We start from the raw sequence: 15,716 nt of genomic DNA, 5'->3' as shown, positions 1-15,716 counted from the left end.
ATTAATTTATCTTATTTCCTTTTTATTGTTGTAATTTCTGTATCATGTTACTTTTATATAAACCTTGTACCACTTATTATTTCACTCATACTGAAGATAGCATCATGAGATGTCGAAACATGTCTATTTTCAAAAAAGTTGTCGTTTATATTAAATGTGATTGGCAATAATGCTTTTACGAAATTATGGAAACATATATATATAATTAACTCCCTATATCCATGTATTTTTCAAACAAATGCCTATAAATAAAAAACTACACGATAGAATTTTTTTAAACTTGGCTACATTGTAGATATATTTATTGTCTATAACATATCCAAAATCTGGAGAGTGCACAAGGAAGAAATGGTAGAAAATTAGCGACAAATTTAGACGATACGAATTCGCGTAATAGAGGATGGCAAATAACTGTCGTGGCTATAATCTTACGTAATAACTTCTTAATTCTTGGTGGGGTTAAGCAAACTATTCTAACTAGAAAAGCGTATGGAAGGACTTTAAAACTTTTAAACATCATGCATTTTTTCATTTTTTTAAACTTCTCTAAAATCCTAAAGTAATACTAAAAACTTGAATGATCGAAAATCATCTATAATGCGTAATATGTAAATAAGTAGCGGTTCCGGTTCTAATGCAAACAAAGGCGTCTAACTTGTAAATCAAACGACATGCGTATTTGGATGACAACAGTATTTTAGTTTTTATTCATTTTGAATTGATACATATTAATATATATTAATGACTTTTTTCGCCCCCCTCTTCTTCCCCGTGGCTTTCTTTTGTTGTTTTGTGGGCATCTCCACTTTTTATGCCCAAGCTGCCCACAAATAAAGCATCTCACATCTGTAAAAAGTGTTCGCACTCATTTTATTTGAATAGTTCTAGCGTTAGTTTCCATAAAAGATGAATTACCTCTTAAAAATGGGTTTTCATTTGGCTGATATGAGGGCTGAATCGATGGCTGAATCAAGGGCTGAGTAGAGGGCTGATGCATGGGCTGATGTAATGGCTCCTGATGCTTAATAGATGGAGCTAAAATTAAAATGGAAGAGAATTGTTTATCGGCTAAGAAAAATGAGGTTTTTCGAACGTTTATTTTCAATATAAACCTGCACCTTGGGTACGTGGAGCTTGTTGTACGGTCGGCAAAACTTCTCCATTTTTCCGCAAAAATTCTTCAAACACTGTAAAATTATAGAATATAACTATTTTATAAAGCATTAGATTGACTTCAAAGGATATTTTTATTTACAGCGAAATCTTTCGAACATTTGGTGGTCCATCGTTATGTTATGTTTCCCACTGTTTGGGGAATCCACTTGTCGTATTGCCTCCTCATTTTTGTCATTATCTATAATTAGAATTACATCTTGCTGTTAGAAGAAAATATAAAAATATTGATGAACTTTTCTTTCTTCGATTCAAAAATATTACCCATTGGCGAAGACATTTTATTTTTTGAACTTCAACTCAACTGTGCAGATTTCAACGTACTGGCTGGTCTGTTAGCTGTGAACGGTGAATAGGATGTTATGTTGTAGGATGCTTTGGTGTTAGTATTTTGAGACGAGATGACATTTTGGCTTGAGATAAGATTACAACAACATAGCCAATGACGGCACTGCAATTTTTGGATGATTTGCGTATCTCAATAGAACATTAAAAGCTCCATATTTTCATTAATTGAAGTATATTCAAAAGCATTTCATCGGTTGTAGCTAACTTTTGAAAATTTAATTGCTGATTAACATACCTTTTTTGAATAGGTAAGCAGTGGGCCTTTTTTGATTTTTTGGCAACGAAATAACCAAACCGTTCTGATTTACTAACTTTATTTTAATGTCAATACCTGTACAGAAGCGTTTCATAATGTTTTTAAGTCTGCGTTGTGTGTGTCGTGAGTAATTACTAATTCGACTAATTTTCACATCATTCAAAATCAAAAACCTTTTCTCATTAAAACACCCAATCCCTGATTCAATTAAATCTATGGTGGTATATGAATTCAATAGCGCGGGATGTAATTCCCGATACATTGGCGAAACTTCCCGCCATTTATCCACCAGAATCAGGGAACATACCACAATAGACAAAAACTCTCATATCTACCGACACCTTCTTAAATCTCACTCATGTAAAACCAACTATTCACCCTCTTGCTTCAAAATCATCGACACTGCCGACACATCATTCTCCCTTAAAATCAAAGAAGCACTCCACATTAACAAAACTAACCCTGACCTCAATGTTCAAGTTTTTAAATTCAATACAATATTTAGTTTATAATACGCTCGGACGCTCTCCATTAATTTATCTTATTTCCTTTTTATTGTTGTAATTTCTGTATCATATTACTTGTATATAAACCTTGTATCATTTATTATCTCACTCATACAGAAGATGGCATCATGAAATGTCGAAACATGTCTATTTTAAAAAAAGTCGTCGTTTATATTAAATGCGAATTTGTTATCTATTTATAGACACGATTTCAAAAAGCAAAAGTCGCAGGATGTTTTCCTCTAAAGGAGAACATTAAAGAAATTGCATCCATAATGTATCGTTGAATTGTGCCAACATACATGCACGTAAGTGGTGGAAAATTAATGGTTTTTGGGCTAAAGTTTTGGAGGAGTGTGGACATCCAAACTAGTAAATTCACGCAAATACCTCTATATGTTGTGGCGACGAAATTAGGGAGGGTTTCAGAATGCATACGAGAGTAAACAGAAAAGGCAAACAAACATCGCTAACAAGGAGGTAATTTATTGTGAATAAGACATTAATACATTCTTTGTATAATTAATCCTTATTGTACAATGACGATGCAATCTTGATTGTGCATGCAAACAGTAAACTCAATATTTAAATAACTGGAATGATGCCTGAAAGCAAAAATTGAAGCCAAAAAATCTTTGTCGTCATCACTCGTGTTTCTCGCGCGTTCATAATAATATGTATTTTTTTTTGGACTTCAATTCAACCTCAGTTGATTTCATTTTACTAGTCTGTTTTATCATCATCAAGAAAATATTTTGAACAAAATTTATTTCAGTTCTACGTTATCCACAGTGCAAAAGTTTTATTACGTTTTTCAAATAAATTAAAGGGATTTGTTCGTATTAATTTTTATTCGATAAAATTTACATATAGAATGAAAACATCTTATAGCTGCTATATATTTTTGTTATACACAGTCAATCTACTCTTAAGCTGCGGTTCTCCTTTAAAACATATTAAAGTCTTTAAGGATATTCAATTATTGATATCGAGATGGCAACCATTTAGTATTTCAAGCATTATCAAAATCGTTGAAATGGCAAAAAATTGTTCTCTGTAAAAAGTAAAAGTGCGAGTTATAGACTCAATACAAACCGCGTGAATATTCATCTTTGAAGGACTGGAACTGAAGTACAAACCGCGCAAGAGACTAGGACTTTGGCCTCAATTTTATATCCTTCGGTATTTAACAAATAGGTAACATTTAACCGTTATCTATACAGTTATTGGTACACGGGTATGACGTCATTTGTGATAAAAACGCAAACAGTGAGCACGAGCCGCCGGCTGGGGCGAGTATCTATACCTGTATAGACAACGGTTGAATGTTATCTATTTGTTTTACATAACAAAATAAAAAAAAATTCCCAAATTAAACGGTCAAACAGTTTGTTTTCGTTGTATCCCAACACTTGGAACATTGAAAATATCACGCTTACGTGATCTACAGGATTGAAGAAATGCTATTGGCTAGTTTAATCACGTGATGAAATGTGATTGGCTAAAAAAGTAAACAAGCAATGGCTGATCAATTTTGTTTAAATTTCTGCTCAAATACCTCTACTGCTTCAACTAGGCATTCGTAATTTCTTTATATGCCTATTCAGGCATTAATTCAGGTAAATATTCAAATAAATTTGCCCTTTGTTTGTCATTTAAAACAAGAAATTTTCTGTGACGTCACTTTCGTGCGTCTGTCCTCTTATAGCTCTATATGACCTATCACAGCTCTCAACAATGCAATTGCTCAAATTCTTCTGGTTATTATATAAAAATATATGGTATTCACTGCTTGCAAATTGTCACCAGTCTCCTGCTTAGTAACTGCAGGGAGTTTCCCCAAGGAGGTGTCCGCTTGATAGAGATTTCATTACTCCGAATTGCACACGAGATTTAATTCACGACTTTGCAAAGTGTCCGTTTTAATACAGTTAGGCGCTTAATAGGATTAACTGTATAATTTCTTTTTCTTATTAAAAACGTATTACATGCATGAGTGATTGTTTGAATGACGTAGCTAACAGTAAAGACTTCATTTAAATAAATGAGGAAAACGTGTAAAATCTTGACTTCCGTTATAAAGTCATGTGATTAAATGAGGCTAAAAAATATGTTTAACCACATTACGTAAAATGCTGTTATATGCACATATTTGTTCGTAAGGTTTTTTTTTATATTTGTTGACAAAAGCCTTCTTACAGCTAATGCATGGTCGTTTACAAATTTGTAGACACCCCCATTTAGTGAAAAATTGTAGAATCGGGACAAAAAAAAGTCCTATGGAGCAATAAAGTGAGCAGATTTTTTCTTATATTATTGTCAAAGCTAATTTACAAGCAAGGCATGAAAATAAAGAACGCAAGTCGATTGTAAAACTCCTGTCATAATCTTTATATATTTGTAGGTTGTTGGCTCTAGCATTCCGGGAAGTCGTATGCATGCACATGAGAAACGGGAAAAAGAAATGCAGATGAAAGCTCCTATATCATGTGATAAGAACGTATTTATTGACATAAATGACTTTCCACTATTGACATGTTTAGGGGAGAATGATAAGTCTGCAAGAATACAAGTCAATAAAGACGAAAATATGCAAGTAGAAGTGAAGACCTTTGAAATTGTCTCCAAGATAAAAAGTCAGCATGTGCAACACCCTCTAGTCATATTCGTGTTTCTACTCGGCAGCGTCGTGCCCCCAAAGTGTACACTGCAACGAAAAAGCTGTTTATTGCTTTTACCAACGAGAAGACATTCGCCGGTATTTAGTGTGTAATTTTGAGAAGGCAGGATGCATGAAGTACTATCATCCTAGATGCGTTGGTTTGGAGCATTTGAAAAATAGAGAAGATGAGAATGTTTTGCCAACTGTCTTGATGGTGTTTCATTCATGCGTCCTGTATGCATAAAGAAAACGGATGAGGAAACAAGTGGCTGAATAAAAAACAAGAGTGTACCATATGTGCAAAATAGTTTGAAACAAACAAACCGAGCCAATGCACATTTGTTGACTGAAGAAAATTAATTTACGGTCATACAAGAAGTTAGCAGACTTAACAGCCCAAATGTGCCAACAATTGACGAAGTATTTACTCTGGAGAATAAAGATACTGCGATTGAAGGTGCTTGGAAAGAAGAAAATATAGTTTGCTCTTATTTATCAGATGACGTGAATTACGAGGACATGCCAGATGACGTGAATTACAAGAACATGGCAGATGATGTGAAGCATGACGATATGCCAGATGACGCATCAATAACGTTCAGAGAAATAGGCGACGACGATCTGATACAGAATTGTAAATCAACAGCTTAGAAAAGAGTGATTTGACGTATGTTTCCAAAGACAAAGAAGCCATTGGGAATGAGAACGGGAGTGACAAAAAACCATTTGTTGCAAAATATGCTGTTCATATAAGACAACCAACTGTCAAAATTTTGTCAATTCCTCATGACACCTTAGGTCACATAATGGATTGTCCAAAACTAACATTTGATTCAATCTTCACTACCGAATGCTCATCAGAAGTATCGTTTACACTAAGTCAGGATGAATGGTGGCAGATGGTACCCACGTATTTATCACCAAATCGCCTTCAAAACAATTGGACAAAGATAATTGCCAAACACCTGCAACTATCTAATCCATTTTGCAGTTTCATCTTCGACAGGCATTATGTTCAGAAACAAAACTCACGAAAGCGATGTTACAAAATCTATTTCAAAGCTAATGGTCGATGTATATTTGAAAACTGTTCGTGCCGCTTTACTCTCGCAATGAGCAAAGATGATTTTCATCAAAAAATTGTTCATGTGAAATACACTTGTAGCATCAAACATACAAATTGTGAAAGAAAATCTCGTGCCATTAAAGGAGAAAAACGCGCTCAATTCAGGGAAGAATTCTGCAGTGGCCCTCTTAAGCCATCCGTTATGTATCAGAAGAGAAAACTGGACGTTTTCCCTGATGCAATGGCATCTGGAAATACAACAGGCTGTGGCAATAAACCTGAAACAATGAGAAAAATTGCAAGTGAAGGAAAACAGTTGTTGCAACAAGATAAAGACCTTTCATGCTCTCTGGAAAAAATAAGAAGAACGCTTCTTGGAAAGGAAACTACACGCGAATTTCCAAAATCAAAAGCCCACGACGGTTTCGTACATACTATTGCAATGCATCCTCTCATCGTTCCCATGGGATTAGAGAATGAAGTGCGTTTGTGGCACGGTGGATGCAAGAATGATATTTCTTATCTTGACGCAACTGGAACATTGGTTGCTGATCACAACGGGAAGCGCGTCCTTTATTATGCATTAGTAATACGCCATCCAGTAGAAAATGAACCATCGTTTCCAGTCGCAGAAATGATTACTTCGGATCATACAACGGGAAATATTCACTCATTTTTAGAAAGATTTCGGCGAGACGAATCAAAGTTATATAGAGGGAATCTATCATCTCCAAGACAGGTAAACACTGACTATTCAAGGGCTTTATTAATGGCAGTTTTGCAGGAATCCAATAACGAATCAAGGGCAGCATTCTTCAAGAGAGCTTTCAGGATAGTCAATGGTAGAAGTCTTGACAATGATTTAGCTCTTATAGTACCTCATGTTGGATGTAGTCACTTCATGCACATTGTTCACAGGTATCTCAAAAAATAGGATTCTGTCGAAAATTTGGTACGGCCTGGAGAAACTAGAACGTCCATTGGGGAGGGGGGTAGTGCGGTGGTAAATATTCATATATTCAGATCTGCTCGACTGATTTTGTTTGTTAGCGATCTTTAACGTTCTAGTTTCGGCCCTGTTCTCAAATCTTAATCCATTTTTCAAAAACAATGAGAGAAATGCGGTATGCAGTTTTTCAATAAAGACTAAATATGCAATGCCCGTATTTCTCTCTAAACAGATTTATCACAAACCGATTTTTTTATCCAGGCATGTACGATTTAAGGCACAAAATGCCTCAAACGAAAAAAAGGACAAAGAAATAGTGTGGCTACTTTAAAATTGATTTTTAAACGCGCAGATGGCTAAACATCTATCTCACTAAAAGTTATTGCTTTTGTATGACCATCAGTAGCACATCCAGCAAAAGTCAAAATATATTATTAGTGCTTAATTTCTGAAGACTAAAATTTTACCAATCACCAAGTTGAGTCTAACATCGCACCGTAAAATGTAGTAATTTTGCTAAAATTTATGTAAATAACATTTAGGTATATTCAATATAGGCCACCGGCAGCAATATTTATTGCATGCAAAATAAATAACAAAATCTAACACAGCTTTTCTTTCAGCGTTGTGAAGATGAGCATGTTATTGCCATTCACTTAAAATCAAGGAAAAGCACAAAAAAAATTGTAATTATAAATTCTAAATGAATGAAAACAACTTTTTACTTTCGCCTACAAACAATTTCGCCAACAAACTGGAATTGAGCTGTCGCATTTTTGCTGATTACATATCTATTGTTTGTATTCTGACCATTGAAATGCAAGCATCGATTGGAAAAGCAAAAATAAGCAAAGTACGTATTCGTAACGAATGTTTAAAACACGCTCGGTTATTTAACAAACACCTTATGGTAAAATCTTTTCAGATTTCGACGTTCGTTGATGTCATGATCAGCACAAAATAGCCGCTTCCACTTGTGCCTCAAACTACTGGTATGTACCTGTAAAAGTACATTAATTAAGCCAAGTACGTAATTGCTAAAATCTGCCGAAAACCAAATTCAATTCTCCAACAATTATTGCAATAACGTATTTTGATTTACTTTCAGTATACATAAATAAAATTTTCAGAAAAAAATCTCTCCATGGATATTCCAATTGTAACCGTTGTTAACACAATTAAATTCTTCAAAATCAACAAAAACATACTGTGGAAGACAAAAATGAAGACTTGTGCTGATAAACTGTAAGTGTTGATTTGTAATTGTAAAATAATATACTAAAACATTATAAACCTGTCAGAATACATTGTGAATACTGAATCATCTATGAATAACTGCATTTCTATTTAGCTACAAGTGACGTGTTAAGAAAGCGGAGCGTAGTAACTAAAATCTGCCAAAAATCACGTTCAATTCTCTATCAATTGTCAAAATAAGTAACTTCATATAATTTCAGTATGTGACAGGAACATTTTCAGAAAAATTGAAATTGTTAATCGATATTCTGATCGTGTTAACAACGTAAAAAAAATGCGATAGAAAGAAAAATACTGTGGTAAATAAAAGCTGATTTGTAATTATAAGATAAGAAAGTAAACTAATTATCTATTAAGGCTATAAAACTACAAAATAAATAATACATGTCTAATTATACAGTGACGTAAAGGTCCTGGATTAAAGTAATAACTAGTCCAAAAACAAGTCATTTACTTCACTAGATTCACAAAATTTTGAAAAAATGAAAGCGATGAGCAACTAGAACAAAACTTTCAAGAAAGATAACCAGCACTGTTACGTCACTGCATAATTAATTTGGTATAAACAACCAACGGAGTTTACTACTTTTAAACAAATTTGTAAAAGGTAAATTGTATTAATAATTTTTCGTTCACTCTCTAGATTTTGGATATATTTTTTACAATATAAATATGTGTAATACGCAAAAGTTTAAAAAAATTCTACCTTAAAGTTTTTTGTTTATAGGGCTTTGTTTTGCAAAATACATGGATATCGGAAGTTAATTATATAAGATTTTTCAATTGATCATTTTTAATGATAAATTATAGTTGAATGTGGTGATGAGTGTGGTGCCAAATGTGGTCTTTCTGTTGTCACAGTAGTCTTTCTGTTGGAGGTGAAACAAAAACGATATTTTGAATATTAGAAATGATATTTTTGATTCGGATATCGAATCGTTTCACTTCCAAAAAGTCGTGCTGTGAGAGATTGCTGGCAAGGTCTTTGACTTCACTAGGTAATACTTACGCTCGTGCTGCAGTTGTGCTTATTATTGATCTGAAGTCTGTCAGCGTGTAGCTCTGTGTCTGTCCTGGGTTGTCGGTCACTGTTGTTGTGATAGTGCTGATTACAATGAAAACTTCCTAACAGAATATGCAACGAATAACGGATATCGAACATCAGACTTAATCCCCGGAAACGCTGACTTGGATTTGCAATTATACCAATTTGTTAACTCGTCTGGCAATCCAATACGAACGGATTTCGAAGTGAATCTGTTTGGAAATCGTTCAGGATTCCGTACAATCAATCAAAATCAAAACTTCTCATATAGCATGACAAACACTGACGACCATTGGATGCATACAGCAATGCCGTGGCAAAATCAATGGAATCCTGAATACACATATGCTGCTAGTGAAGACACAGCCGTTTGCATGTCATCTGGAGGATACTGGGAACCTAACAGTGCTTCAGATGGTATACCGACAAAAGCAAGCGAAAATTTCAACACACTCGCTCATGAAGCAAAATATGGAAAAATCAAACGTTCAAAAACAGAAAATACAAGGGGTAATACTATGATCAACCGATACTTAGACGCAACATCTGACCAGATGACCAGGTTACCGTATGTACCTAAACAAGCACCACTGATCTTAATACGTGCAAACAACCGCTCTAGCAACGGTGAAGCTCAGGTAATTTCTTTCATTTGTCCATCCAGTAAGGTCGGTCGCATTTAGAGGCTTTTCTTAATTAATATTCAAAATTTTAGGTTGATTTCATATGCAAGTATTGGGTAAAAATAGAAGGAATAAGAAATGAATTGGGATACAAGCCAATAGTACAATCCAAAAACATGGCAAATCAATGGCGTGGTACAGGCAACTTTAACTTCAAAACAGTATCTAGTGCAACTCGTTTCACCTACTTGAAAACCAATCAAACTGACTTCAGATACAAACCATATGACAATCCTTATGGTGGTCCAGACACACTAGGGAAAGGTGTGAAAAGAAAAGAAATTGACAACGATACAAATCCAAAACCACCAAAGAAAAAAAAAACAGGAAAAGACGCAACAGACTTAACAAAACCAGTTGTAGACAGTGGCGATTTATGGATGGATATATACACCTTGATGGACTCCGTTCTAAAGTTTTAAACTATATAACTTATGACGTAGAATACAAAGCAAGATGGCAAGATTGGAATAACAAAAACAAATCATCGTGGACTAGACAACGAAAAATAGAACAATACATAAAGTATTGGGATCCAAAAAATACATAACTTCAAAGTACCAGATAGTGGAATAATAACCTCACCTACACATAGATATCACATTGGTAGATGGGGACAGTCAATTTGGGAATTTACAAAAAAAAAACTGTAAACAAATCATAATTTAAAATAAACATTTTTTCAATTTCAAATTGTTTATTGTTCTTCAATACATATATACACATAACATTACATCATCATACATCGGTACACGGTGCATAACTAGGACTATAATAAATGAGAGTCTTAAGTTCATCAATAGTTTTCACCATCTCTCGTACACACGTACAAATTACATCATAATTATCACAATAACACATTCTGTTTAATTCTTCTGCTTCGGCGCATAACCCGCAACATGTCTTATCAAAAGGACCACGGATGTCACCGCCAGAGAACTAAATAGCAACTTTCGTCTTGTCTCCGGCTGCGGAAACTTCAACCGTTTTCTTACACTTAACAACCGCTGTACGTCCTTCTGCTTCTTCGGCGTCTCCATTATCTCTACCAACAAAGAACGCGTGAAAGACGTCTCTGGCGTTTGGTAGGATTGAGGGGTACTTGCATTCACCTGAGTCAATTGACTCTGAATCACTATCTATAACGTCATCAACCACGTGAATTTCGGTAGGGCTAGAACATGGGGTATGGAAACCATGACAGTCAAAACAATGCTCATGCGCAGGTTTCTTGCATAAAATTACCTCTCCATCAACTTCGTCGACTTCATCAACTTTACGTTTGTCCGACCTTATGGGCCGGTCGTTTTCTATCCTTTTCTTAATGTCGCCCATCGTATTAGGAAAAAAATTGTCCAACCCTTTAGGTAGGTCGTTTTCTAATGCCTTCTTAAACTGTGAACTGTTCATGTTCTCACAACGTAATGCCAAACTGACTTATTTATTTCACGTGTACTACCTTTATACTATATACAGTTTTACAGTTTTTTTTTTGTAAATTCCCAAATTGACTGTCCCCATCTACCAATGTGATATCTATGTGTAGGTGAGGTTATTATTCCACTATCTGGTACTTTGAAGTTATGTATTTTTTGGATCCCAATACTTTATGTATTGTTCTATTTTTCTTTGTCTAGTCCACGATGATTTGTTTTTGTTATTCCAATCTTGCCATCTTGCTTTGTATTCTACGTCATAAGTTATATAGTTTAAAACTTTAGAACGGAGTCCATCAAGGTGTATATATCCATCCCATAATTCGCCACTGTCTACAATTGTCTTTGCTAAGTCAGTTTGCTTGCACGTATTAAGATCAGTGGTGCTTGTTTAGGTACATACGGTAACCCGATCATCTGGTCAGATGTTGCGTCTAAGTATCGGTTGATCATAGTATTACCCCCTGTATTTTCTGTTTTTGAACGTTTGACTTTTCCATATTTTGCTTCATGAGCGAGTGTGTCGAAATTGTCGCTTCCTTTTGTCGGTATACCAAAACGGAAACACCGAACCACACGACCGTCCAACAAGGACAGGATATCTATAAGTATACAACCAAGCGCAAAGCAAAACTAAGCATAGATATTCATATAGAGGCCTGGAAGGACGGATAGGCCTTGGGTCGGCTTAAGCTGACCACGTGCCTATCCGTCCATCTAGGACTCTATATGACTATCTATGCTTAGTTTTAGACCTTAAACCGGAAACACCGAAACAAACCGACCGTCCGACAAGGACAGGACATCTATAAGTTTACAACCAAGCGCAAAGCAGAACTAAGCATAGATAGTTATATAGAGGCCTAGAAGGACGGATAGGCACGTGGTCGGCTTGATTGTTATTGGTTACCTAGGTAACTACATGAGTTTTTGCATATGAACCTAGAGATATCTTTAAAACCTAGAACACATTACCTGATGTAATGGCTGTGTCACAATAAACATCGGAAGAACTCGTCTTAGATCTTACTTGTCTTGAAGAACTCGTTTTAGAGCTCGTCGTAAGTTCCCACTTGTGCCGCTTGCAGCTTTTGATTTATGATCATCTAAAGGTTTAAAAAAAATGGTCAACTTAAATGATATTTTTGTATGTGTTTACTCATGTGGCTAATCTGCTTACCATCGGCACAAATGCTCAACGTTCGAGACAGCAATCAACCCATCGATTTAACACATAAAATTTTAAAAAGATATTCTAATACAACACGACAAATAATTAACGTGAACGCTGTCCAAAGGAATTGCTAATTGGAAAAATAATGGCTCCCCATTTTAAAGATAGCCGCACCTTTTCATCTAGCGAACGTCACTTATCTGATAAATCAAAAAATGCAAACAGATCTAGGAAACTGAATTGACAAGAAAAAGCTTGAACTCCAAGATTATTACTCATGCATCAAACGAAATCAATCGACATCTGAGTTTATATACTTCTTAGGATGTCAATGTTGTCAAAAACGTAAGATGTAACAATTAGTCAATTAATAAATTTTAAGCGCATGTGTAGTGTCATTGCCGCATTCGGAGAAGCAAGTTGGATAAAAGGATAAAAGCTCACGCACAAAACTTATTTCTGTCATTAGAAACCTAACTTCTAGATCTTCACACCCACATCAATCAAGTACATGTGGATGTGATGAATTACCGAATCAAAACTATCAACTACGAACTTGAAATTCTTCCAAGTCATCCTCTTCATTCGTTCATTCTCAACTGTCAGCTTTCAACACACCGTTTTACACCTGTGATGTCACCATTGTAACCTTATCCTCAGTACACATTGCCATTGCCCGTATCACGGCCATTGAGGATTACGTAGTAAACTTTGTCTTTACAAAGATAGCAGTTCAAACCATAAAGAGTCTCCATAAGTTGTTCGCAGCAGTCTATGGTCTTGGTGTGCATTGCTTTTCACTGTCCGACCTTCATTTTGTACAGTTTAATGTTGAAACAACGTACACATACTGTCATGTGAACCGTAGCCACACTGTCATCTGAACTGTATTACTGTAGCCACAACCAAGCCACAATGTCGCATCAAGCAAAGCTCGTCTATCGCATTTCTCGCGAAAAATGTTGAGGACACGTCCTCTGATCGTAGTGAGGTCAAAAATGCATTGAAAGTTTACAGACTTCATCCACAAATCCAGTTTCTCCCGATGGTTTCATTTCGATAAAACGTTTGCTTTAGAATGAATTCAAAGTGAATACAGCCGACCGTACTTATAATAGTGGGGCCCTTCACTGTCATTTGCACGGGAAACTGCATTCCGCAAGGAATCAAAACGACAGACAAACATTTTCCACGCCCAATGCTTTGTAAATCCAGAAGAACTCCCTTTTAAGTTATCTATATGAAGTGGCCTGTTGGTTCTTCATCAAATAATCTACACTTACATTGTTGCAACCTCTTCCAAGTGATTCTCTTGAGTTTATGACTGCAAATGAAAAGTTCAACACCTATAAATCAGTACATACGTTCTAGTTAGCCACACTTTGATTTACGTCAAACAAAGTCGAGTTTTGATTTGCAGAGGGAAGTAAGTCGATAGATTTGTTAGGAACAATGCAGGGTGCATTCAAAGAAAGCAGAACCTCGAGTTAGAACCTTTTGTAAAATTTCAATGCCGAATCACTGTGCAAATACCACAGATGCAATGTTCTACATGTTTTGATGTCAAGCCTGGTTTTTACTATGGGCATAAAGATAAGGACAAGCAGGTACGAAAGAAAATATAAAACAATGCAATAAGGTTCTAGCACAATCATCGACATGAGTATAAGCTAAGGTACAGCAACTTGACATAGCTTAAGATAAACAAAAGCAAATTGAGAAGAAAATCCTTTTGTTTTGTTTCTTCCAATCTCTGGAGAATATTGTTTGCTTTATTTTCTCGCTTGTGCTTATATCGTTAGGCTTTAGACGTCAAATTCCCAAGTGCAGAAAAGCTTTGGTGTTTAAATGAACTGACAATGGCCGGTTGTACAAATGCCGAATAGTGCTATTCACTGGAATAACATTTTTTCTCAACGTTTAAAAAATCTCTTATAAGCGTAAAATGTACGATTTAAACTGTGCAATCACTGAAATAAAATATTGCTTCAAAGATTACAAAATTTCTTTGTCGTAAGAAAAATAAAACAACCTTTTTTTACTAGTTTGAATTTTTTTGCTATCCAATGGATAACGCTTTTTGAGGCTTCGCGCAACCGGCCCCAGAATTTTTTGCACCGTTGTGCTTAGCACCATTGAAATGAATATAACTGGAACGCGCCCTTCAGATTGTTTTGATGAAGCCAAAATTTGCGGGACTTTACCTCCTGACACGCGTTTCTGGAGGTAAAATACCGCAAAATTTCGCTTCATGCGGGACTGACTCGCGGGAGTGTCATGCGTTTTGGTTGCATTTTACAAAATGAATTAAAAGAAAGTTCTTGTTTAGTGAATGGTTTTGAGTTAAAAGTTTGTGATTGGGACTGTAATAATGGGACGTGTTTTCACACAAACACAATTTGATGTTGAGCTAAAGAAGTCGTCGATTGACTGGAAATGGGAATCAAATGCCACTAACCGAAAAAACATTGGCGGCGTGAATAGTGAATACTTTCCTAGAGAAGATTTTATCATATCAAGCTGTTTGCAAATTTAAAACCTAAAATTTCATAGCAAAACTTGTGTAACTTTTTCATGTGTATGATTTTCTATTTGTTGTTTTCATATCTCTAAATGAAAACAGCGAAAAGTTTTGTCGAAATGTTTAGATTATTAAAATGTTTACTTTTTACGGAGTGTCTATTGTGTTGTTCTGTACATTTTTTTGTCAAAGAAATAGACCTTTCTTTCTGCATTTCCAAACGATGAGTCATTATCAAACCAAAAATACTTAACCTTGGTTAATAAATTTAAAAAATGATTGATTTTTTCTAAAGTAAAGTTTTTGTTTCTTTGCGTGAAAAGACTGGGGAAAAGCGGCTTCAATATCACAGGGACAGGTAGCGTTCCAGTTATACTCATTTTAATGGCTTAGCACAGTGATAGGAAATTAAATCATCAGAATACGTCAATTTCTAAAGGCTTTTTTTGATACAACCTGTATAGAAGCTTTTTTGGTTGGGGGGAAGGAGGGGGGAGGGAGGGCAATCGAATGCAAATATTGACTGTGTCACTGTTCCACTGCACTGTACTCAATATAGTGGTCTGGTGACTAGTAAAGTTTTCCCGCCAATTTTCAAGGTAAACGTTCCGTACGGAAAATTCTACCAAAACATAAAACA

The 15,716-nt window shown here is 35.4% G+C and overlaps 1 protein-coding gene across 1 annotated transcript; it reads left to right on the top strand.

Moving 5' to 3' along the window:
• The first annotated feature begins 5,282 nt into the window (after positions 1-5,282).
• LOC124438735 lies at positions 5,283-7,452 on the top strand. Its single transcript, XM_046988935.1, has one exon. The coding sequence runs from the start codon at positions 5,752-5,754 to the stop codon at positions 6,943-6,945; it is 1,194 nt and encodes a 397-aa protein (XP_046844891.1). The 5' UTR covers positions 5,283-5,751; the 3' UTR covers positions 6,946-7,452.
• Positions 7,453-15,716: the final 8,264 nt, after the last annotated feature.

Source organism: Xenia sp. Carnegie-2017, unplaced genomic scaffold, assembly GCF_021976095.1.
Source record: "Xenia sp. Carnegie-2017 unplaced genomic scaffold, XeniaSp_v1 HiC_scaffold_19, whole genome shotgun sequence".
In the NCBI taxonomy this organism is placed as follows: Eukaryota; Metazoa; Cnidaria; class Anthozoa; order Malacalcyonacea; family Xeniidae; genus Xenia; species Xenia sp. Carnegie-2017.
This window is presented reverse-complemented; position numbering and strand designations above follow the sequence as displayed.